Genomic DNA, 26,017 nt, shown 5'->3' with positions numbered 1-26,017 from the left:
GTCTGTCTTGTTGTAGTTCATCAAGCAACACATGAGACTCAAAGGCTATGTCAAGGTGTTTGTCTTGTTGTAGTTCATCAAGCAACACATGAGACTCAAAGGCTACGTCAAGGTGTCTGTCTTGTTGTAGTTCATCAAGCAACGCATGAGACTCAAAGGCTATGTCAAGGTGTCTGTCTTGTTGTAGTTCATCAAGCAACGCATGAGACTCAAAGGCTATGTCAAGGTGTTTGTCTTGTTGTAGTTCATCAAGCAACACATGAGACTCAAAGGCTACGTCAAGGTGTCTGTCTTGTTGTAGTTCATCAAGCAACGCATGAGACTCAAAGGCTATGTCAAGGTGTCTGTCTTGTTGTAGTTCATCAAGCAACGCATGAGACTCAAAGGCTATGGTGTTGTCTTGTTGTAGTTCATCAAGGAGACTCAAAGGCTTTCAAGGTCTTGTTGTAGTTCATCAAGCAACGCATGAGACTCAAAGGCTACGTCAAGGTGTCTGTCTTGTTGTAGTTCATCAAGCAACACATGAGGCTACAAGGTCAATCAAGAGACTCATATGTCAAGGTGTCTGTCTTGTTGTAGTTCATCAAGCAACACATGAGACTCAAAGGCTATGTCAAGGTGTCTGTCTTGTTGTAGTTCATGAAGCAACACATGAGACTCAAAGGCTATGTCAAGGTGTCTGTCTTGTTGTAGTTCATCAAAACACATGAGACTCAAAGGCTATGTCAAGGTGTCTGTCTTGTTGTAGTTCATCAAGCAACACATGAGACTCAAAGGCTATGTCAAGGTGTCTGTCTTGTTGTAGTTCATCAAGCAACACATGAGACTCAAAGGCTATGTCAAGGTGTCTGTCTTGTTGTAGTTCATGAAGCAACACATGAGACTCAAAGGCTATGTCAAGGTGTCTGTCTTGTTGTAGTTCATCAAGCAACACATGAGACTCAAAGGCTATGTCAAGGTGTCTGTCTTGTTGTAGTTCATCAAGCAACACATGAGACTCAAAGGCTATGTCAAGGTGTCTGTCTTGTTGTAGTTCATGAAGCAACACATGAGACTCAAAGGCTATGTCAAGGTGTCTGTCTTGTTGTAGTTCATCAAGCAACACATGAGACTCAAAGGCTATAGTCAAGGTGTCTGTCTTGTTGTAGTTCATGAAGCAACACATGAGACTCAAAGGCTATGTCAAGGTGTCTGTCTTGTTGTAGTTCATCAAGCAACACATGAGACTCAAAGGCTATGGTGTCTGTCTTGTGATTCATAAGCAACACATGAGACTCAAAGGCTATGTCAAGGTGTCTTTGTTGTAGTTCATCAAGCAACACATGAGACTCAAAGGCTATGTCAAGGTGTCTGTCTTGTTGTAGTTCATCAAGCAATGCATGAGACTCAAAGGCTATGTCAAGGTGTCTGTCTTGTTGTAGTTCATGAAGCAACACATGAGACTCAAAGGCTATGTCAAGGTGTTTGTCTTGTTGTAGTTCATCAAGCAACACATGAGACTCAAAGGCTATGTCAAGGTGTCTGTCTTGTTGTAGTTCATCAAGCAACACAAGAGACTCGAAGGCTACGTCAAGGTGTCTGTCTTGTTGTAGTTCATCAAGCAACACATGAGACTCAAAGGCAATGTCAAGGTGTCTGTCTTGTTGTAGTTCATGAAGCAACACATGAGACTCAAAGGCAATGTCAAGGTGTTTGTCTTGTTGTAGTTCATGAAGCAACACATGAGACTCAAAGGCTATGTCAAGGTGTCTGTCTTGTTGTAGTTCATGAAGCAACACATGAGACTCAAAGGCTATGTCAAGGTGTCTGTCTTGTTGTAGTTCATGAAGCAACACATGAGACTCAAAGGCTATGTCAAGGTGTCTGTCTTGTTGTAGTTCATCAAGCAACACATGAGACTCAAGGCTATGTCAAGGTGTCTGTCTTGTTGTAGTTCATCAAGCAAGCATGAGACTCAAAGGCTATGTCAAGGTGTTTGTCTTGTTGTTGCTAGTTCATCCAAGCAACACATGAGACTCAAAGGCTATGTCAAGGTGTCTGTCTTGTTGTAGTTCATCAAGCAACACATGAGACTCAAAGGCTATGTCAAGGTGTCTGTCTTGTTGTAGTTCATGAAGCAACACATGAGACTCAAAGGCTATGTCAAGGTGTCTGTTTTGTTGTAGTTCATCAAGCAACACATGAGACTCAAAGGCTATGTCAAGGTGTCTGTCTTGTTGTAGTTCATGAAGCAACACATGAGACTCAAAGGCTATGTCAAGGTGTTTGTCTTGTTGTAGTTCATCAAGCAACACATGAGACTCAAAGGCTATGTCAAGGTGTCTGTCTTGTTGTAGTTCATCAAGCAACACATGAGACTCAAAGGCTATGTCAAGGTGTCTGTCTTGTTGTAGTTCATGAAGCAACACATGAGACTCAAAGGCTATGTCAAGGTGTTTTGTCTTGTTGTAGTTCATGGAAACATACATGAGACTCCAAAGGCTTCCTCAAGGTGTCTGTCTTGTTGTAGTTCATCAAGCAACGCATGAGACTCAAAGGCTATGTCAAGGTGTCTGTCTTGTTGTAGTTCATCAAGCAACGCATGAGACTCAAAGGCTATGTCAAGGTGTTTGTCTTGTTGTAGTTCATCAAGCAACACATGAGACTCAAAGGCTACGTCAAGGTGTCTGTCTTGTTGTAGTTCATCAAGCAACGCATGAGACTCAAAGGCTATGTCAAGGTGTCTGTCTTGTTGTAGTTCATCAAGCAACGCATGAGACTCAAAGGCTATGTCAAGGTGTTTGTCTTGTTGTAGTTCATCAAGCAACGCATGAGACTCAAAGGCTACGTCAAGGTGTCTGTCTTGTTGTAGTTCATCAAGCAACGCATGAGACTCAAAGGCTATGTCAAGGTGTCTGTCTTGTTGTAGTTCATCAAGCAACGAGACCTCCAAAGGCTATGTCAAGGTGTCTGTCTGTTGTAGTTCATCACAACGCATGAGACTCCAAAGGTTATGTCAAGGTGTCTGGCTCATTGTTGGGGAAGTTCATCAAGCAAACACATGACTCAAAGGCTATGTCAAGGTGTCTGTTCGGTTGTAGTTCATCACAAACGCAGAGACTCAAAGGCTATGTCAAGGTGTTTGTCTTGTTGTAGTTCATGTAGAAGAAACATGAGACTCAGTACAGGCTGATGTGTCTTGTAGTTCATCAAGCAACACATGAGACTCAAAGGCTAGTCAAGGTGTCTGCCTTGTTGCTGTAGTTCATCAAGCAAACATGTAACTCAGCTACAGGTCAAGGTGTCTGTCTTGTTGTAGTTCATCAAGCAATGCATGAGACTCAAAGGCTATGTCAAGGTGTCTGTCTTGTTGTAGTTCATGAAGCAACACATGAGACTCAAAGGCTATGTCAAGGTGTTTGTCTTGTTGTAGTTCATCAAGCAATGAATGAGACTCAAAGGCTATGTCAAGGTGTCTGTCTTGTTGTAGTTCATCAAGCAACACAAGAGACTCGAAGGCTACGTCAAGGTGTCTGTCTTGTTGTAGTTCATCAAGCAACACATGAGACTCAAAGGCAATGTCAAGGTGTCTGTCTTGTTGTAGTTCATGAAGCAACACATGAGACTCAAAGGCAATGTCAAGGTGTTTGTCTTGTTGTAGTTCATGAAGCAACACATGAGACTCAAAGGCTATGTCAAGGTGTCTGTCTTGTTGTAGTTCATGAAGCAACACATGAGACTCAAAGGCTATGTCAAGGTGTCTGTCTTGTTATAGTTCATGAAGCAACACATGAGACTCAAAGGCTATGTCAAGGTGTCTGTCTTGTTGTAGTTCATGAAGCAACACATGAGACTCAAAGGCTATGTCAAGGTGTCTGTCTTGTTGTAGTTCATGAAGCAACACATGAGACTCAAAGGCTATGTCAATGTGTCTGTCTTGTTGTAGTTCATCAAGCAACACATGAGACTCAAAGGCTACGTCAAGGTGTCTGTCTTGTTGTAGTTCATGAAGCAACACATGAGACTCAAAGGCTATGTCAAGGTGTCTGTCTTGTTGTAGTTCATGAAGCAACACATGAGACTCAAAGGCTATGTCAAGGTGTCTGTCTTATTGTAGTTCATGAAGCAACACATGAGACTCAAAGGCTACGTCAAGGTGTCTGTCTTGTTGTAGTTCATGAAGCAACACATGAGACTCAAAGGCTATGTCAAGGTGTCTGTCTGTTGTAGTTCATAGCCAACACATGAGACTCCAAAGGAGGCTGGTGTCTGTCTTGTTATAGTTCATCACAACACATGAGACCTGAAGGCGTCAAGGTGTCTGTCTTTGTTGTAGTTCATCAAGCAAATGCATGAGACTCAAAGGCTATGTCAAGGTGCTTATTCGGTTAAGTTGTAGTTCATCAAGCAAAATGCCATGAGACTCAAAGGCGCCGTGTCTGGTTCGGTTGTAGTTCATCACAAACGCATGAGACTCAAAGGCTAAGTGTCAAGGTGTTTGTCTGGTTGTTGGTTCATCGCTAAATACATGAGACTCAAAGGCTATGTCAAGGTGTCTGTCTTGTTATAGTTCATCAAGCAAACACACATGAGACCTTCCAAAGGCTATGTGTCAAGGTGTCTGTCTTGTTGTAGTTCATCAAGCAACACATGAGACTCAAAGGCTATGTCAAGGTGTCTGTCTTGTTGTAGTTCATGAAGCAACACATGAGACTCAAAGGCTATGTCAAGGTGTCTGTTTTGTTGTAGTTCATCAAGCAACACATGAGACTCAAAGGCTATGTCAAGGTGTCTGTCTTGTTGTAGTTCATGAAGCAACACATGAGACTCAAAGGCTATGTCAAGGTGTTTGTCTTGTTGTAGTTCATCAAGCAACACATGAGACTCAAAGGCTATGTCAAGGTGTCTGTCTTGTTGTAGTTCATCAAGCAACACATGAGACTCAAAGGCTATGTCAAGGTGTCTGTCTTGTTGTAGTTCATCAAGCAACACATGAGACTCAAAGGCTATGTCAAGGTGTCTGTCTTGTTGTAGTTCATGAAGCAACACATGAGACTCAAAGGCTATGTCAAGGTGTTTGTCTTGTTGTAGTTCATCAAGCAACACATGAGACTCAAAGGCTATGTCAAGGTGTCTGTCTTGTTGTAGTTCATGAAGCAACACATGAGACTCAAAGGCTATGTCAAGGTGTCTGTCTTGTTGTAGTTCATGAAGCAACACATGAGACTCAAAGGCTATGTCAAGGTGTCTGTCTTGTTGTAGTTCATGAAGCAACACATGAGACTCAAAGGCTATGTCAAGGTGTCTGTCTTGTTGTAGTTCATGAAGCAACACATGAGACTCAAAGGCTATGTCAAGGTGTCTGTCTTGTTGTAGTTCATCAAGCAACAACATGTCAGAGTTCTCAACAGAGACTCAAAGGCTATGTCAAGGTGTTTGTCTTGTTGTAGTTCATCAAGCAACACATGAGACTCAAAGGCTATGTCAAGGTGTCTGTCTTGTTGTAGTTCATCAAGCAACACATGAGACTCAAAGGCTATGTCAAGGTGTCTGTCTTGTTGTAGTTCATGAAGCAACACATGAGACTCAAAGGCTATGTCAAGGTGTCTGTCTTGTTGTAGTTCATCAAGCAACACATGAGACTCAAAGGCTACGTCAAGGTGTCTGTCTTGTTGTAGTTCATGAAGCAACACATGAGACTCAAAGGCTACGTCAAGGTGTCTGTCTTGTTGTAGTTCATGAAGCAACACATGAGACTCAAAGGCTATGTCAAGGTGTCTGTCTTGTTGTATTCATCAAGCAACACATGAGACTCAAAGGCTATGTCAAGGTGTCTGTCTTGTTGTTGTCGTTCATCAAGCAACGCATGAGACTCTTTGTTTACCTGCACTGCGACGGCCACGTTGAGAGGAGATGGAAGAGGGGGAGGAGGAATGTTTAAGGATACGAGGAAAATCAAACCGCTGTTCAGGATGTTGGGTTTCAAGTTCTAAATAGACTGCAAGAAAAAAGGATAAAACAGTTCAGATGAAAATATTTTGTAGTATAAGAACTCAAAATGTTTTTGAAGTATATACTGTACCGGGAGCCATAAAAAGCAAGTTGAATAAAGTATTGCATTTAGTAGTACAAGTACAAGGCCTCAAGTCCAAAGTATGTTCAGTACCAGGAGCCATAAACATTAAGTTAGATAAAGTACCAGAAACAAGTACAGTACAGGTACTGTACAAATATAGATACTGTATATGCAAGTTGACCTCATTGATAGTGAACTGCTGCAGTAATGGTTGATGAGAGGGGTTTACTCTCAAAATTATTTAAAATCCATAATTTGGGGGAAACAATAAAATTTATTTCTGTCCAAGATTTTCCCTAACATGTAATGATACGGGGGTTGTACCTGGTCCCTTAAGAGGGTCGTTGAGGTAGTAGAAGGAAGCAGCTGATGCACAATCAACCAGAGCAGCAGTCTGGCATGTGCGGCTCTTCTGGTCAAACAAAGTTCCTGAACCACACACAAACTTGTTATCCTTTGCGCTAGAAAACAAAACAGGATATCAGAGACAATTCTTTATACTAAAAGCTCATCTGACCTTTGTAAATTTCACAAGTTTATTTCATATTTTAATAAATTCATCTTACATTTAACGACCTGTTTAGTATCTGTATTAGATATATAATTCAAGGGTGTAATATAAAGAAAGTACTTCGTAGTATAATGTGTGTATAAACGTATTGAAACCCCTTGAGTACTAAAATAAACATCATAATATAAACTGAATAAATGTCTTGAGTATTTAGTACTGTATAGTGAGTGTTTTAAGTCATGAAACCCTTGAGTACCGGTACCATACTAAATACAGTATCCTGTTAAATATATAGTAGAATATCCTGAATATTTAAATAGTATAGCACAATATAAAGTAATGAAACCCCTTGATTACTAAAACATATACCATGTTATACAATAGAATATCCTGTACAGTACTATATTGCACTTACCTTGAGTCTGGTTCCACTGAACAGATATGAAAGACGGCGCATTCTGCCTCAACATCAGCATATAATCCACCTGGAATCTTGTCTAGACAGGAGAAGCTAGTCTCTGGGAACACGAACGGTGGTGATGGTGTTGTTGTTGTTGTGATAGTGAAGTCGGCAGTACTGGTGGAGGTGGAGTCCGTCGTCCTAGCTGTTGCCTGATCCCCGTCAAAGACACTGATGTGGCTGTCAGGGGGGAATTCGGCTGTCAAGAATGTGGGGGGTATTGGAGTAACAGGAGGGTCAGCTAACTGCGAAGGAGGAGTCTCTGAAACAGTGTCTTGTATGAAAGTATTGTGGTGGGCAAGACTATCAGTAGAGGAGTCTTGTGTAAAAGTCTGAAAAACCATTGGCCTGTGTCTCGTCACTTGACCAAGGTTAGTTGGCCTTGGTCTTGAAACACGAACTCTATCTCGCTGCCTGGATCCTACTGATGGGTTACTCTGCCTCTCTAATACTGGATGTCTCTGTTGACTACCACTCACTAACTCATGAACACGAACACTGGGTACTGGAGTGATTCTTGGTGCACTCACAGCAGGTACGAACGCCTGTCTTACACGAAACAGACTGTCGTCATCTTGCCTAGCTTGTACAGAGCTAACCCTCTGTCTAACTCTTACCTGACTAGGTTGTCTAACTCTTGATGGGCTACCTCCTCTCACTGGATTTCTTCTATGAGGCTGAACAATGGAATCTGGTTGCCTAAATCTTACTCGACCTCTAGAGGAAACAGTTCTACGGGTATTGTCTGTGGAAGTTAATGTACGGTCTCGAATATTTTGTCGTTGGGAGGAAGAAGTGGAAGCAGTGGCAGTAAGCGGAGTTGCATCTTCCTGGGTTATAAAAGGGGAAAAGTTGTTTTGACTTCGAGGTGTCAATTGTCTTTTTTGTCTAATAAGAGAAGACCCACCATGGTTATGACTTGTCCCAGCACCGGAAGTAGTAGTAGTATCAAGATGTAATACAGAAAGTCTGGGGACATCCTCGAAGTTAGCAGGTGTCTGAGCGGTGACTGTGGGGGACGCGGTGGGGTTGTGATCCTCAAGTATCTTTGCTGCCTGTGCTGCATTCTGAGCTTCAGCTGCCAGGCGGAGCAAGGAGGGCCGGAGGTGGGGGGCAGGCAGGACAGAGTGGTCCACACCCTGCTGAAGGGAGATCTGCGCAAGGGGCGTCTGGATGCGGACATGTGAGGAAGCGGACACAGAAGTGGATGTTCTGCTGACAGTGAAGGGCAAGGGTGGAAAGGAGTAGGCAGATGTAACGGAGGAGGAAGTTGAAGTGGACATACGAGTAGTGGAGGCAGTGACTCCTGGAGGGATCACAGGAGGTGGTGGGGAGCTGGTGGGCTGAGGCTGGGGTTGAGAAGGAGCAGCAGGAGGAGGGGATGGTGTAGTAACTTCCGAAGTGGCAGGAGGGACAGTGGGAGGGTCAGAAGCCCCCATGAGGGCGACAGTGGGGTCCAGAACCTGCACTTTAGCGGCGCTGGGGGTGCCCTCCGAGTCTCTGGGGGTGAAGGAGGAAACAAGGCTAGGTGGAGACATAGGGGGTGGGGGTGAACCCAGGGTGACCCCAGAGCGAAGTTATAAAAGGAAAATACTAGAGTACAAGCAAGTATTAGCATCAAAATAACTAACATGTTAAATAGGAGATATGATAGCTAGTGGTGGACTGCTCTGACTTCCTAACTTTATTTTGATATATTTAGAAGACAAAATAACTCTTAACTTAACGGCGTTAATAAAAGAGTCAACTAATAAAGTCCTCCGCTCATCCCTCTCCCTAATTCACGAACCCACGAGAGATTCAGACTCATGAACCCAAAGGATTTATAGACAGAATAATGTATTGGTCTACTGTGTTTCGGGTTCACGTGTCTGAATCTCTCAGGGGTTCGTGGTTCAGGGGGAGAGGTGACCGGAGGACTATATTAGTTGACTATACAGAACTCTACCCAAAAAGCATGCAAATCATAAAACTATAAACAGTACTTTCATTTACTCTGTATCGTAAAATAATCGCCTCCTCAATATCATGAGTATTAAGTAAAAGTCTTGCAAACATTAAAAATTCTCAAAACAAACTTTCAAGCTCACAAAAACTATTTTTTTATACATAATTGACTTCCCAATGACAAAATAATGATTTGTCTAGTGAAAATTCTCCAATACATTCTATTCATGTTTCTGAGTATATTTCAATATAAGATATTTACAGCATGTACTGTACAGTCACTCAAAAATCTATCTCTACTTGGGGGGTGATCGATGATTTTTCAGAATGAACACTGCGACTCCTGTTGTCTCGGTTGGGGTCTGTTGTGGCATATTTTTTTCAACACAATTTTGCACATACAGTATAGATAAATTTTTGACTGACTGTACAATCTAATGACCTCAAGTCCTTTTAACATTATAATGAGTGTTTGTGACAAGTGACAATAAAACTCTTAAATAGGTATAAAATGTATAGAAAACACTGATCTTACTAACCCTCAGCTATCCACCACCAGTGTAATAAGAAACCATTATAGACAAAAACTGTTAGACGAAAAAACAAACAAACAATCCTAGAGCTGTGATTTATGACTGTAAAAGCAGAAGCAAAACTACTGCACTTGTGAAGACCAACTCAAGACACACACCAATATTGTGAAAGTGAATTGTAAGAAGCAAGAATAGGTACAGTAAAGGTCGATACAAGAGCTTTTTCTCAAGGGGTAGGGATTATGTGTACTACTTGAATGGTTAATTTTCTTATCATTAACGATACTATATTGTAGTTCGTAAGTAATTGGCCACAAGATGGAATAAACATTGGTCCAACACAACTATCACAAGACCTCTTCTTACAATATCAGTGACTGGTACTATCTCACGCCCCTACCCCCCAAGCAACCCCCCCCCCCCTCCCAAAAAAATGATAATAATAAGGTTGCCATTGAAACTACAGTGAAACTACCATATAACGGACTTTTCTCTCCTATATAATCAGTTAGATGGGGGAAGGGGGATTCGCATTTAATGGCTCCTAGATATAACGGATTTTCATCTCCATATAGTCCGTTAAATGGAGGTTTCACATCTAATGGCCCCTCGATATAATGTATTTTCATCTCTATAGAGTTCATTAAATGGAGGTTTCACATCTAATGGAGCCTTGATAAAATTGATTTTCTTCCTCATATAGTCCATTAAATAAAGGTTATACGATATTAGTACTAAACTAATCGACAGTATTATGATAACACTGTACTGCAAGTACAACAATTATAACACACTGCGCACTACACCAGTTGTGGGACAGAATGGACAGTTTTTCAGTTGGTGGTGACGGACGAAGACCAATAAATGACATCTTGCGATATGTTTTATTGACAGTTGTAAAATATTAACTAACAAATACACCAACAAATGACGTAGGTGACATTACTAAACACAGTGAATGCCCCAGCTTAAAGTATGTGTCACCTACAATTAATTTACGTTATTTGTTGCTGTATTTGTCAGTTTGTTATACAACTGTCAATAAATCATATCGCAAGATGTCATTTATTGGTCTTCGTCTGTCACCACCAACTGAAAAACTGTCCATTCTGTCCCACAACTGGTGTAGTGCGCAGTGTTATAATTGTGTTCTTCATCCACTTCAAAACTTTACACAGAACTGGAAATAAACTGTGATATTTGCATCTGATATATTATATCGATTATCAAAATTTATATGCAGGAAAGAAAAACAGTACAGTAAATGAAAGCATGACAGTGGTGTTGGAAGGTGCGTCATACAAATACACAGAGTATCATTGTCAAAGGTGCCACGTTAATCCTTAAAATTGGAATTACTATCATTAGGATCTCAGTATTGTACAATCAACTAATAAACTCCTTCGATCACCTCTCCCACTGAACCATGACCACCCCCCCACCCCCCGAGAGATTCAGACTCATGAACAGGAAGCATTTATCGACAGAATAATGTATCAGTCTACTGCTTCGGGTTCACGAGTCTGATGAATCTCTCAGGGGTTCGTGGTTCAGGAGAGACGACCATCAGGTTTTAAGTAGTAGTTGATTGTACAACTATATTAACTACAAAATATGTAAAAAATATTATATGGAATTATTATTGACTAATATTTAACGGCACTGAATAATTATTGCCTCATATAAACCTAAATAAAATAACTGTTTCCTTCAATTTGTTGTGATGATACTGTACTGTACTCACGCAGTGGGAGGGATGATGCCTGGACCATAGAGATCATTGTTGAGGTGAAAGAAGGATTCTGATTGGCTGCAGTTCACCTCGCCAGAACGCTCACACACTCGAGTTTCTTGATCGAACACAGTGCCCGCTAAGCATCGGAAAGTGTAGTCGTGGATTTTACCTGCGAAAAAAAATGGATATTGAGTCTGACTGTTCTAGGACGTTTGGGCCACGGGACGTTTGATTTTTGGGCCAGGGTGTTTAGGACCTGACCTAACGTAAACTAAACTTAACTTAACCTAACCTACTGCAAACTAAACCTAACCTATGCTTATATTGTTCATAATATTTCTCTTTACCATAGCCATCTAAAAAAAAAAAAAAAAAATCCCAAACCTTACTCATCCATCTCAACTCAGTTTCTTAAACACGCCTGGACAAAACTAAGTTTGCACCCTTTGAAAATGTCACCATAAAAACTGACTGAAAAACATCATCTTATAGACTCGAAGTGGTTAAAAATTACCCATGATAAAGACGCATATCTAATTCCTTCCCTGTTTATGAACTTAGAATACATGTTAGCTATAGTTAGGTTAGGTTTACGAACTTCGAAAACATGTTAGCTACAGTAGATTAGGTTAGGTTAGGTGAGGAAACATGTTAGCTACTGTAGTATAAGTGAGGTGAGGTAAGGTTAAGAAACATGTTAGCTACTGTATGTAGCTTAAGTGAGGTGAGGTTAGGTTAAGAAACATGTTAGCTACAGTAGGTTAGGTTAGGTTAGGTGAGGAAACATGTTAGCTACTGTTGTATAAGTGAGGTGAGGTAAGTTAAGAAACATGTTAGCTACTGTATGTAGCTTAAGTGAGGTGAGGTTAGGTTAAGAAACATGTTAGCTACAGTAGGTTAGGTGAGGTTTGGTTAGGTTAGGTTAGGAAACATGTTAGCTACAGTAGGTCTTGTTACCTTTCTCGTTGATCGTACACACATGGAACATCTGACACTCGGTGAAGACGTCGGCATAGTAACCGCCGATGATCTTCCCGATACAGGAGAAGTCGGTTAGTGGTACCTCGCCGTGATCCTGAAGGAGGGAGTGAATGGTGGGTGACTGAGTCAACTATTTATTCATCATTCACTCAAGATTTACTCATCATTCACTCGTGACTTACTCATCATTCACTCACCATGCACCACAAACACCCACTCACTCACCAACTACATAATCATCCTCCAAGGCCAGCACTCACAGGTAATGAGGAAGAGAGAGAGAGAGAGGGAGAATGGGGAAAGGTAACGAGGTAGAGAACGGGAGAGAAGTACGGTACAGTAAGACAGGTAGACAAACAGAGGTAGACAGGTAAAGATAGAGATACGGGTAAGCAGGTAGAGAAGTAGATAAGTAGAAGTAGATAAGTAGAGGTAGACAGGTAGAGATAGAGATACAGGGAGAAAAGGAGAGAGGTAGACAAGTAGAGGTAGACAGGTAGAGATAGAGATACAGGGAGAAAAGGAGAGAGGTAGACAAGTAGAGGTAGACAGGTAGAGATAGAGATACAGGGAGAAAAGGAGAGAGGTAGACAAGTAGAGGTAGACAGGTAGAGATAGAGATACAGGGAGAAAAGGAGAGAGGTAGACAAGTAGAGGTAGACAGGTATACTGACCATGACTGGCAGAGTGTGGGAGACAGCAAGGGGTGGCAGGCATAGGCAGGTCAATACCACCACCACCACCGCACTCCATCTTGTCCAGCCGGTCGTCATGGCTGAAACAAACACAAACATTATAACAACAACAGCAATAATATTATTGCAGAATGGTACATAATTGGTGTGCAAGACATGACTTACCATCCACGCACCAACGTTCCTACTCTAACATGTAATACATTAATAGCATTATATTTATATTTATTTTTTATAGGATAAACCCACCAGGGCACAGGTCAATGACCCACATCAGGGCCTGGGAGCGAAAAAAAAAAAATAAATAAATAATAATAATAATAATAATAATAATAATAATATATAAAACTTAATAAGAATATTACAAAAATATGAAATAAAAATATAATATAACAATTTAATAATAATAATTATTATTAATTAAAATTAATAAATATTAAAAATATTATATACAAATATAATATAATAATAATAATAATAATAATAATAATAATAATAATAATAATAATAATAATAATGATAATAATAATAATAATAATAATAACATAAAACTTAATAAGAATATTACAAAAATATGAAATAAAAATATAATATAATTTAATAATAATAATTATTATTAATTAAAATTAATAAATATTAAAAATATTATATACAAATATAATATAATAATAATAATAATAATGATAATAATAATAATAATAATAATGATAATAATAATAATAATAATAATAATAATAATAATAATAATAATAATAATAATAATAATAACAATAATAAGAAGAAGAAGAAGAAGAAAAGAAAGGACCATAAATAAATAAAAAGACCAACAGTGAGAAACAATATACGTGTGTTGTGTTGTGTTGTGTTGTGTTGTGTTGTGTTGTGTTGTGTTGTGTTGTGTTGTGTTGTGTTGTGTTGTGTTGTGTTGTGTTGTGTTGTGTTGTGTTGTCAAAGGAAGAGAAAATATTGAAATCCTGCAATTAAGTGTAAATGAGGCAGAAAGTCTGATCAGCAACCTGGGACTTGGTAATGAAGTATGTTAATGCTTACGTTATATATATGTCATGTTTGTACTGTGCAGTCACCCAAAAAACTATCTATACAAAATTGTGTTGAAATATGTCACAACGGACGAAGTATTTTGGGAACCCAACCGAGACAACAAGAGTCACCAGGAGTCACAGTGTTCATTCTGAAATTCATCGATCACACTCCACCCCCCCACCCCCCCTTACAGATAGTATTTTGAGTGTATGTACAATCAGACAAAAGTTGTGTCGCGGTTTTGTCCGAAGATTAAATGTAACTCGTGAAACATTATAAGAGCCCTACCACAGTTACATACTCGTTGTTGGCAAGCACCAAAAGTTTAGCCCTTCGGCATATGTTTTCACCAAATTTCAAGAAAAACGACTTTTATCTTTCTTTGTACATTACACCCACAAAAAAAGTCATGTTAGTCCTTTCTACCATCCATGAACCAGACTGAGACTCGTGAATCTGAGACATCACACAGTAGACCAGTGGCGTCAAACTCAAAACCTTTCGAGGGCCAATTCGTATTTTAGTTACCCTCTTCAGGGCCAACACAAGTGCTATATCACATATTTGCAGGATTGAAGTTCACAGCTTCACACATTGCCTTACCCGGGTTGAAAGGAATACCTCATTTGGGTTTTGTCTGATCTTAAGTATGTAAAATACAGTTTACTAAATAAACATGATTATATCTATTTTTTTCATTATTTCACGGGATGATAAATTTTACCGTCATCCCGCGGGCCACACCTGACCATCCCAAAGGCCGTTCATGGACGAGGCGTAAGACTGACAGGACTTTTATTGGTGGGTGTATGCAATCAGGGTAAAAAGTTCTCCCTTCGAAAAATGAAGCAGCATAAACCACCAAATGAGATAACACAGCAGATGACAGTAAGGGTAAATATAAGTAAATTCAGAGATTCATTCCCGTGACTCAGTTTTACCACAGAGCGAAAACTTTTGTCAGCGCGACAGTATCTCCCTCTCAGCAACCCGGATGTTCCTCTTCTTGTGTCTGTATTATAATTTAAATACACACACACACACACACACGCCAAGGGATTAATTACCTGTTGATCTTAGAGGTGATAAAGTTTGAGCTAGTGGACATGAAGTTCGACCTTAAGAGACAGACAGTTAAGAGAAGGGAAGAGAGGCTTTTGTTTCCTACTGCCTGCTGACATTACCATGAGGTGCACACACACACACACACACACACACACACACACACACACACACACACACAACCTTTAAATGGTGAGGAAGTGAGCAAGTTCACCTCACTACTCACACAATAAAGGCAGACCTCTTATTTTTGTCCAGATATGTGATAATGGTTTGATTGTGGTTATGTGTGTGTGTGTGTGTTTTTCATCTCTATACAAGACACATTATAATAAATATAATAAATTCGTGATACCTGTTATTATAATCCAACACACACATACGCAAGGTCATCTGCCCACTCTCTCAACACAAAATTGACTAATAAAAGATAAATAGTCAATCAACGCCGCCCTAACCTTACCTAAGACAATATATTTTTCTTTAAGTTTATGGACGAAAAGACGAGGAAAAAAATCCCTATATTTGTAGATATATATATTTTTTTTATTTACGTCACCAAATAAGTAGTGACTGACTGGCTGGGTCCTGTATGCATGTCGTGCGTGTGTGTTCTGCGGCAATAAACACAGTACGTCGTGTCGTAGTTGGTGCCTGAATGTAGGTTAGGTTAGGTTCTCAAAATAACCTCAATGGGTCATTTCGTTTAATATTGTCAAGAGCTTCGTGTGTGGACTTATTATGGGTGTCAGGAGGGACCTGTGTACACCGACCTAACTCCCTCCATCGCTCTCTTGCCTCCTTCTCCTCTTACCCATCCCTCCTTCTCCTCTCACCCATCCCTCCTTCTCCTATCACCCATCTCTCCTTCTTCTCCTTTGCCTCCTCTTACACATCCCTCCTCCCTCCTACCATGACTAGACTGACTCCTCTCCTGTTGTTCCTGGCACGAGCATCACGGTCAGCCTTGGTGGTGTGTGTGTGTGTCTGTGTGTGTATGTTGGCCTGCCCGTCCTGTCTTCAAACACGGCCACCAGTAGATCCAGGGCAGAAGAATAACAGCATGCCAACGTCGTGTGTCAAGTCACTTTACTTCCACGTCCAGGACCAGACGACAAGGAAGAACCTTTTTCTTCGCCTCCTCCAGGGCTGAACACACCTGGGGTAGAATCATGGCCGCAGAAAAAAAACATTTGAGTGACCCTTACCTGCACGACCATGGTAGATTTAAACAAGGTAAGCGTTACAAAAGGTGACATGTTGTCGACAGTCCCTTCAGGAATTATTCCAGACCTAGTTATATCGGGACACACGGGGAAGCTGGGGGGTGGGGGGCATCACCATGTCCTCCGTGTCCCTCACTCACACGTCTCAAGTCACGACTGGAGTGTGGACACGGCTGGAATGGAACCTTTGGGATGGGAGAACCACACGTCTATGTCCCTTACCTACACGTGACAAGCAGGAGGTCAAGAGAAACCCGGACAGGTGTTGACTCTGCGTAGGGTGTGTGGCAGGTGCGTGATTATGGGCGCGGGTTGTGCGTGAGTGCGTTCGCGGGTGATGAGTGAGTGGGTGCACGGGTTGTGTGAGTACGTGCACGGGTGATGAGTGAGTGCGTGCACGGGTAGTGTGTGCTGCGCTATACTTGCTGTGTGTAAACAAGCTTGGGGGGTGGAGGCCGGGTCTGGCGTCACCACAGGTGGGACGTGGCCAAGACTCATTACCATCACACACACTCACTGCTGCATCCACAACAGCCCCCTCCCTCCCGCCCGCGCGCGCGCGCACACACACACACACACACACACACCTTATATTAGGTTATATGTTAGGAGTCAAGCACACGTAACAGACAACCACCAGGTAATAAGTAAGAGGTAATAAGACCTCGGAACAAATGTGTGTGTGTGGTCAACCCGCAGAAGAATGTCAGGGTGTCAAGGCTGGATGTAATCCTTGACAGATGGCATTATGACACCTGACTAACTCCCTCTTGACACCCATTTACCTCCTTACACCTTGACCGACACCCTCCACCCCCTTGGTAGTGACAGATGATCTTAATGCAACCTAACCTAACCAAACCCAACGAAACCTGATCACTTAAAATAAACTAAACTGATAAATAACCCAGTTAAATCTTGCTAATTAACATATAAACATAATTACTTACGTTCAACACGTGAGAGTCAAGCTGGTAACACCTTTTTCCTCAACACACGAAGCTCGACAACACACCTGGGGTTATTTTGACAGATACAAGTGATCATTGTCATTGGTCTCTCCTCGCCTATTAAAACATCTCATAAACTTGCTCTTTAATGTTGAAAAAAAACTTCAAGCTTCACTCTTACTGGCACACACACACACACACACACACACACACACACACACACACACACACACACACACACACACACACACACACACACACACACACACACACTTCGTTATTCATTAAGAGTTACAGTTGTACGAGATGTGTTATAATGAAACCTATATTTAACGGACTATATCGAGAGGAAAATCAGTTATGTCGAGGGTTTGTGATATGTGAAACCTCCATCAAACGACGTTAAATGTGAAATTCCCGGCAAACGGATTATATATAGTGAGAAATCCGTTATATGGAGGTTTAACTGTAAATATATAGGCCTACTATACGGGTATCTACACATTCCTGAGGAGCGAAAAATTAATTTATTTTCGCTCTTAAGGAATGTCTGGACACATACACACACACACACACACACAAAGCACATCACAATACAACCTAATCAAACCAAACCAAATTTAATCTAACCAAACGCAACCCAACCAAACCCAACCAAACCAAGCACAACCCAACCAAACCAAGCACAACCCAACCAAACCAAGCACAACCCAACCAAACCAAGCACAACCCAACCAAACCAAGCACAACCCAACATAACCGAATGTAACCTAACCTAACCTAACCTAACCTTATTGTAAGTTCTTGATAGACATAAAGACAGATAAAAGCACAGGAGACATCTGGTAATGAGGGCAAGTGACCTCGACGATGTATTATCAACACAACACTACCCAATGATGTTCACTTTGTGGGCCTCTGACCGCCAAGTAGAGTTGCCCACACGTATACGCTGCCTGTTACTGTTGGCTGTTACTGTTACCTGTTACTGTTGCCTGTTACTGTTGCCTGTTACTGTTGCCTGTTACTGTTACCTGTTACTGTTGCCTGTTACTGATACCTGTTACTGTTACCTGTTACTGTTGCCTGTTACTGTTGTCTGTCACTGTTGCCTGTTACTGTTGCCTGTTACTGTTGCCTGTTACTGTTACCTGTTACTGTTACCTGTTACTGTTAACTGTTACTGTTGCCTGTTACTGTTGCCTGTTACTGATACCTGTTACTGTTGCCTGTTACTGATACCTGTTACTGTTGCCTGTTACTGTTGCCTGTTACTGATACCTGTTACTGTTGCCTGTTACTGTTGCTGTTACCTGTTAATGTTGCCTGTTACTGTTACCTGTTACTGTTGCCTGTTACTGATACCTGTTACTGTTACCTGTTACTGTTGTCTGTTACTGTTGTCTGTTACTGTGACTGTTACTGTTGCTGTTACCTGTTAATGTTGTTGTTACTGTTACTGTTGTTACTGTTGTCTGTTACTGTTGTCGTTACTGTTACCTGTTACTGTTGCTGTTACCTGTTAATGTTGCCTGTTACTGTTACCTGTTACTGTTGCCTGTTACTACCTGTTACTGTCTGTTACTGTTGTCTGTTACTGTTGCCTGTGTTACTGTTGCCTGTTACTGTTACCTGTTACTGTTACCTGTTACTGTTGCCTGTTGTTGCCTGTTACTGTTGTCTGTTACTGTTACCTGTTACCAATTACTGTTGTCTGTTACTGTTACTGTTACTGTTACCTGTTACTGTTGCCTGTTACTGCTGCCTGTTACTGTTGCCTGTTGCTGTTGCCTGTTACTGTTACCTGTTACTGTTACCTGTTACTGTTGCCTGTTACTGTTGTCTGTTACCTGTTACTGTTGCCTGTTACTGTTACCTGTTACTGTTACCTGTTACTGTTGCCTGTTACTGTTGTCTGTTACTGTTACCTGTTACTGTTGCCTGTTACTGTTGTCTGTTACTGTTACCTGTTACTGTTGCCTGTTACTGTTACCTGTTACTGTTGCCTGTTACTGTTACCTGTTACTGTTACCTGTTACTGTTGCCTGTTACTGTTGTCTGTTACTGTTACCTGTTACTGTTGCCTGTTACTTGTTACTGGCACCTGTTACCTATTACTGTTGTCTGTTACTGTTGCCTGTTACTTTTGCCTGTTACTCTTACTTTATGCTGACTGTTACGGTTACTATCCTCCATGCTGCCCGTTACTGTTACTTCATAATGTTACTTGTTTCTGTCACTCCACGCTGCCTGTCACTCCACGCTGCCTGTCACTCCACGCTGCCTGTCACTCCACGCTGCCTTTTACTCTAAGCGACTGTGTTTTTGTTATAAATTCAGCAAAACTACAGGTACAGGAACATATACAAGTACAAGTACAGATACAAGTACAGGTACAAGTACAGATGCAGGTACAAGTTCAGATACAGGTACAAGTACAGGAACACATACAAGTACAAGTTCAAATAGAGGTACAAGTAAAAATACAGATACAAGTACAGGTACAAGTACAGATACAGATACAGAAACAAGTACAGGTTCAAGTACAGGTACAAGTTCAGATACAAGTACAGATACAGATACAAGTACACATACAAGTACAGATACAGACTCAAGTACACATACAAGTACAGATACAGATACAAGTACACATACAAGTACAGATACAGATACAAGTACACATACATGTACAGATACAGATACAAGTACACATACAAGTACAGATACAGATACAAGTACAGATACAAGTACAGATACAGATACAAGTACACATACAAGTACAGATACAGATACAAGTACACATACAAGTACAGATACAGATACAAGTACACATACAAGTACAGATACAGATACAAGTACACATACACGTACAGATACAGATACAAGTACAGATACAAGTACAGATACAGATACAAGTACACATACAAGTACAGATACAGATACAAGTACACATACAAGTACAGATACAGATAAAGTACACATACAAGTACAGATACAGATACAAGTACACATACACGTACAGATACAAGTACAGATACAGATACAAGTACACATACAAGTACAGATACAGACACAAGTACAGATACAAGTACAGATACAAGTGCAGATAAAAGTACAGATACAAGTACAGATACAAGTACAGACACAAGTACAAATACATGTACAGATACAAGTACAGATAAAAGTACAGATACAGACACAAGTACAGATACAAGTACAGATACAAGTACAGATACAAGTACAGATACAAGTACAGATACAAGTACAGATACAAGTACAAATACAAGTACAGACACAAGTACAGACACAAGTACAGATACATGTACAAATACAAGTACAGATACAAGTACAGATACAGACACAAGTACAGATACAAGTACAAGTACAGATACAAGTACAGATACAAGTACAGGTACAAGCACAGGTACAGATACAAGTACAGGTACAGATACAAGTATCGATGCAGATACAGGGTACAGGTACAAGCAAAGGTACAGATACAAGTACAGGAAAATACAAGAACAGGTACACGTACAAGTGCAGGTACAAGAACAGGTACACGTACAAGCGCAGGTACAAGAACAGGTACAGATACAAGTACAGATACAAGTATAGATGCAGGTAAAGATATGAGTACAGGTTACAGATGCAAGTACAGATGCAGGTACAGGGTACAGGTACAAACAAAGGTACAGATACAAGTACAGATACAAGTACAGATGCAGGTACAGATGCAGATACAGGGTACAGGTACAAGCAAAGGTACAGATACAAGTACAGGTACAAGAACACGTGCAGATACAAGTACAGGTACAGATGCAGGTACAGGGTACAGGTACAAGCAAAGGTACAGATACAAGTACAGGTACAAGAACACGTACAGATACAAGTACAGGTACAGATGCAGGTACAGGGTACAGGTACAAGCAAAGGTATAGATACAAGTACAGGTACAAGAACACGTGCAGATACACGTACAGGTACAGATGCAGGTACAGGGTACAGGTACAAGCAAAGGTACAGGTACAAGTACAAGCACAAGCACAGGTACAGATACAAGTACATGTACATGCACAGGTACAAGTACAGGTACAGATGCAGGTATAGATACAAGTACAGGTACAAGTACAGGTACAGATACAAGTACAAGTACAGGTACAAGCACAGGTACAGATACAAGTGCAGGTACAGATACAAGTACAGGTACAGATACAAGTACAAGTACAGGTACAAGCACAGGTACAGATGCAGGCACAGATACAAGTACAGGTACAGATACAAGTGCAGGTGCAGATACAAGTACAGGTACAGATACAATTACAGGTACAAGCACAGGTACAGATACAAGTACACGTACAAGCACAGGTACTACCACCTGAGATCCCTAGCCCGAGAATTGCTGTTCGACACCACAACCGCATCCAGCCCATACGTGCACGAACTGATCGCTATAAGAACAGCCCAGTCCCAACCATTGTAAAAATTATCAATAACTTGTAATAAACCAGTGTATTCACTCCCAGTAAATACTACTTCTTGCACTGTCACTATGTTGAAATGCACTGTAGTTTGAGCTTTTCCCCATCTAGTTATTATATATCTTATTTGTATCACTTATGTTACTTGTATATTATTTGTAATTCCAAACCCATTCCCCAAATATGTAACTGTATATTTTCAGCCTTCTGGCTGCCAAGCTCTTTCAATAAACCGTTAATTATTATTATATTTATTTATTATTATTACAGATACAAGTACAGGTACAAGCACAGGTACAGATACAAGTACAGGTACAGATACAAGTACAGGTACAAGCACAGGTATAGATACAAGTACAGGTACAAGCACAGGTATAGATACAAGTACAGGTACAAGCACAGGTATAGATACAAGTACAGGTACAAGCACGGGTACAGGTACAAGCACAGGTACAGATACAAGTACAGGTACAAGCACAGGTATAGATACAAGTACAGGTACAAGCACAGGTATAGATACAAGTACAGGTACAAGCACAGGTACAGGTACAAGCACAGGTACAGATACCAGTACAAGCACAGGTACAGATACAAATACAGATACAAGTACAGGTACAAGCACAGGTACAGGTACAAGCACAGGTACAGATACCAGTACAAGCACAGGTACAGATACAAATACAGATACAAGTACAGGTACAAGCACAGGTACAGGTACAAGCACAGGTACAGATACAAGCACAGGTACAGCTTCAAGCACAGGTACAGCTTCAAGCACAGGTACAGATACAAGTGCAGATGCAGGTACAGAATTAACTTGGTCAATACATGAATAAAACAGTCACAGAATAATTAGTTAATGTAAGGGGATGACAATCCGGGGCGGAACGGGGCGGGGCGCCGGGGCAGTGATGGTGGGGCAGGACTCGGGGGAACGGCCATCGTACACATTGTAACAATTATCGTACACATTGTAACAATTATCGTACACATTGTAACAATTATAGTAAACATTGTAACAATTATCGTACACATTGTAACAATTATCGTACACATTGTAACAATTATCGTACACATTGTAACAATTATCGTACACATTGTAACAATTATAGTAAACATTGTAACAATTATCGTACACATTGTAACAATTATCGTACACATTGTAACAATTATCGTAAACATTGTAACAATTATCGTACACATTGTAACAATTATCGTACACATTGTAACAATTATCGTAAACATTGTAACAATTATCGTACACATTGTAACAATTATCGTAAACATTGTAACAATTATCGTACACATTGTAACAATTATCGTACACATTGTAACAATTATCGTAAACATTGTAACAATTATTGTACACATTGTAACAATTATCGTACACATTGTAACAATTATCGTAAACATTGTAACAATTATCGTACACATTGTAACAATTATTGTACACATTGTAACAATTATCGTACACCTTGCAACAATTATCGTAAACATTGCAACAATTATCGTAAACATTGTAACAATTATCGTAAACATTGTAACAATTATCGTACACATCGTAATAAACATTGTAACAATTATCGTACACATCGTAACAATTATCGTGCACCTTGTAACAATTATCGTACACCTTGTAACAATTATCGCTAACCCTGTAACAATTATCGTACACCTTGTAACAATTATCGTACACCTTGTAACAATTATCGTACACCTTGCAACAATTATCGTACACCTTGTAACAATTATCGTACACCTTGCAACAATTATCGTACACCTTGTAACAATTATCGTACACCTTGCAACAATTATCGTACACCTTGTAACAATTATCGTACATCATTCACCACCCGCAAAAAAGTAGAATCACATGATGATTATCCTCAAATTATTTTCACTTGATTAAATACCCTAATGCTATACCCGGAGGGGGTTAGATTAATGTGTGTGTCAGATTGTCACCAGTGAGGACTGGTGGTGATGTAAAATTCATAACTTAAAAAAAAAACATGTGAAATCAATTGGCAACATGAATGTCTTAAAGAAAACAACAAATGAATTATACAAATTCAGTGACATCCTCCACCGCACTGTGTGACGTCACGTGGCCAGGGGGCCATTATCTAGCTGAGTCAGTCAGTGTGTTTCACAACTTTTGTTTTATTTTATCCTCTTCACCACTGATCGGATTGTTAGCTGCTTGGGCGGTCGGTTACGTCTCTGTTACGCCCGCGCAAGTACTGGGCTTGCACTGGTTCCTGAATGTATCATAACCTGCCCCCGTGTTGGTCAAGTGTGGCCTTGAACACTGGCAGGTTGCTCCGATAATTCTCACTCGGAAAAAGTTTGCCCTCAGTTTTCTGGACTTGTGGCTTCTTCAACCTTGAGCCGAAGCCAATTCTTACTTCCCTAAGTGAGGAAATCATCAGTGATCACCACAGGATAGTTAAGTGAAGCAAAAGTCAACTGATTTAGAGTGAAAAGACCACAATATACCTACTTGCTGACTTCTTAATCTCTATACAATGTTGTCTTTGTAAACATCTCAGTACTTGAGAGATTAACTTAACGACACATTCAATTAGGGAATTATATTTTATTTTTTAAAAGTCTGAGGATAATTCAAAGACTTAAGAATAACACGGTTGAGTTTTGCTTCAGAAGGACACGCTGGATTGGTCCCCTGTACTCCTCAACACTGGATTCTTATTAGGTACCTTAAGATACGTTAATTTTTCATGTAACAGGAAATAAAAGAACGCAAATGGTTACAGTGAATTAAGAGATGTAACACGTGACTAATCCTGGTGTAACAGTTTACTAGTGGACGCCAGTTAAAAGTTCAGGTGTTAAAAGATCACAGGGACTGAGTTATGACAAGGTGAATAAACATGAAGAAAAACTTACCCTCACTTTACAGCCTGGAAGTGTTCACAGACAGTAGACACCTGTCCTGTACGAGGTGACGGACAGTACACACCTGTCCTGTACGAGGTGACGGACAGTACACACCTGTCCTGTACGAGGTGACGGACAGTACACACCTGTCCTGTACTAGGAGACGGACAGTACACACCTGTCCTGTACTAGGTGACGGACAGTACACACCTGTCCTGTACTAGGTGACGGACAGTACACACCTGTCCTGTACTAGGTGACGGACAGTATACTCCTGTCCTGTACTAGGTGACGGACAGTACTCACCTGTCCTGTACTAGGTGACGGACAGTACTCACCTGTCCTGTACTAGGTGACGGACAGTACTCACCTGTCCTGTACTAGGTGACGGACAGTACTCACCTGTCCTGTACTAGGTGACGGACAATAGGCCCCTGTCCTATGCAGTAGTTTTTTTCCTTGGATCACTCACAATAACAAAACACAAAAACCTTCACTGTACACAAACACTAGATAATATAATCACCACTTTGTGTTTGTATGTTGAGCAAGTGTATGTATGTATGTGTGTCTGGAGTACTTGGGAGATGTTTGTGTTGAGATACTGTGGGAGAGGGACAGTGGACGTGGGTGACGGGATATAACCGGCTGACGATGACAGCTACCAGTAAGGCTAACACACACTAGTAAGATGGTGATCAGAGGCTGCCAGTAGTACCAGCGTCGGGCGAGGTGGTACAGTCCTCCTGTTGCCTCCACGTGTTCTGTTAAACTGACTGTCCTTCCTGTGCTGGCCTGCCATTTGTGTCTACCCTGAACCTGCCCCCCTCCTCCTCCTCCTTCTTACCTCAATACCTGCCCCCCTTCTCCCCCTCAGTACCTGCCCCCCTTCTCCCCCTCAATACCTGCCCCCTCAACCCCCTCTCCGCCTTCCCTGAACATGCCCTCCTCCTCCCTCTTACCTCAATACCTGTCCCCTTCTCCCCCTCAACCCCCTCTCCTCCTACCTTGAACCTGCCCCCTCTACGCCTCCCTCAATACCTGCCCCCTCTCACCACCACCTAACCCTCCCCTTCCCCACCGTCCCTCCACCAACAGCACCACCGTCCATCCACATACATAAAACTCTAGTCAAAAGTTAACTCCGCTCTGCCAACACATCACACGTTAAGTTTATCCAGCAAAACCTCTATTTAACGGACGAGATGGAGAGGAATTCCGTTATATTGAGGTAGTCCGCTAGATGTGTACCCCATCTAACGATTATACAGAAAGAGAAGTCAGTTATGATTGGGGTCTTTTGTTTTGAGGAGGAACGTGAGAGTGTAGAAGGGGGAGGTGGAGGGAGTGTGAAGGTGTAGGGAGGGGAGGTGAGGAGCGGAGAGGTAGAAGGGGAGGTGGAGGAGCGTGAAGGTGTAGGGGAGGGGGAGGTGGGAGGG

At 41.1% G+C, this 26,017-nt stretch overlaps 1 protein-coding gene across 1 annotated transcript in view; it reads right to left on the bottom strand.

Moving 5' to 3' along the window:
• Positions 1 to 25,324, bottom strand: part of LOC121871843 (mucin-5AC-like) — a 30,932-nt gene extending 5,608 nt beyond the window's left edge. Inside the window, exons 1-7 of the mRNA XM_042374383.1 lie at positions 25,297 to 25,324; positions 12,897 to 12,997; positions 12,199 to 12,316; positions 11,251 to 11,410; positions 6,982 to 8,526; positions 6,380 to 6,516; positions 5,864 to 5,977 (exon numbers count right to left, since the gene is read on the bottom strand). Coding sequence (XP_042230317.1) covers positions 5,864 to 5,977; positions 6,380 to 6,516; positions 6,982 to 8,526; positions 11,251 to 11,410; positions 12,199 to 12,316; positions 12,897 to 12,995 — 2,173 coding nt within the window. The 5' untranslated portion in view covers positions 12,996 to 12,997; positions 25,297 to 25,324. The remainder of the gene's footprint in view (positions 1 to 5,863; positions 5,978 to 6,379; positions 6,517 to 6,981; positions 8,527 to 11,250; positions 11,411 to 12,198; positions 12,317 to 12,896; positions 12,998 to 25,296) is intronic.
• Between the last annotated feature and the right edge of the window lie 693 nt (positions 25,325 to 26,017).

This window comes from Homarus americanus, unplaced genomic scaffold (assembly GCF_018991925.1).
Source record: "Homarus americanus isolate GMGI-L3 unplaced genomic scaffold, GMGI_Hamer_2.0 scaffold39675, whole genome shotgun sequence".
NCBI lineage: Eukaryota > Metazoa > Arthropoda > Malacostraca > Decapoda > Nephropidae > Homarus > Homarus americanus.
The sequence above is the reverse complement of the archived record's forward strand: the minus strand, read 5'-3'. Positions and strand labels throughout refer to the sequence as shown.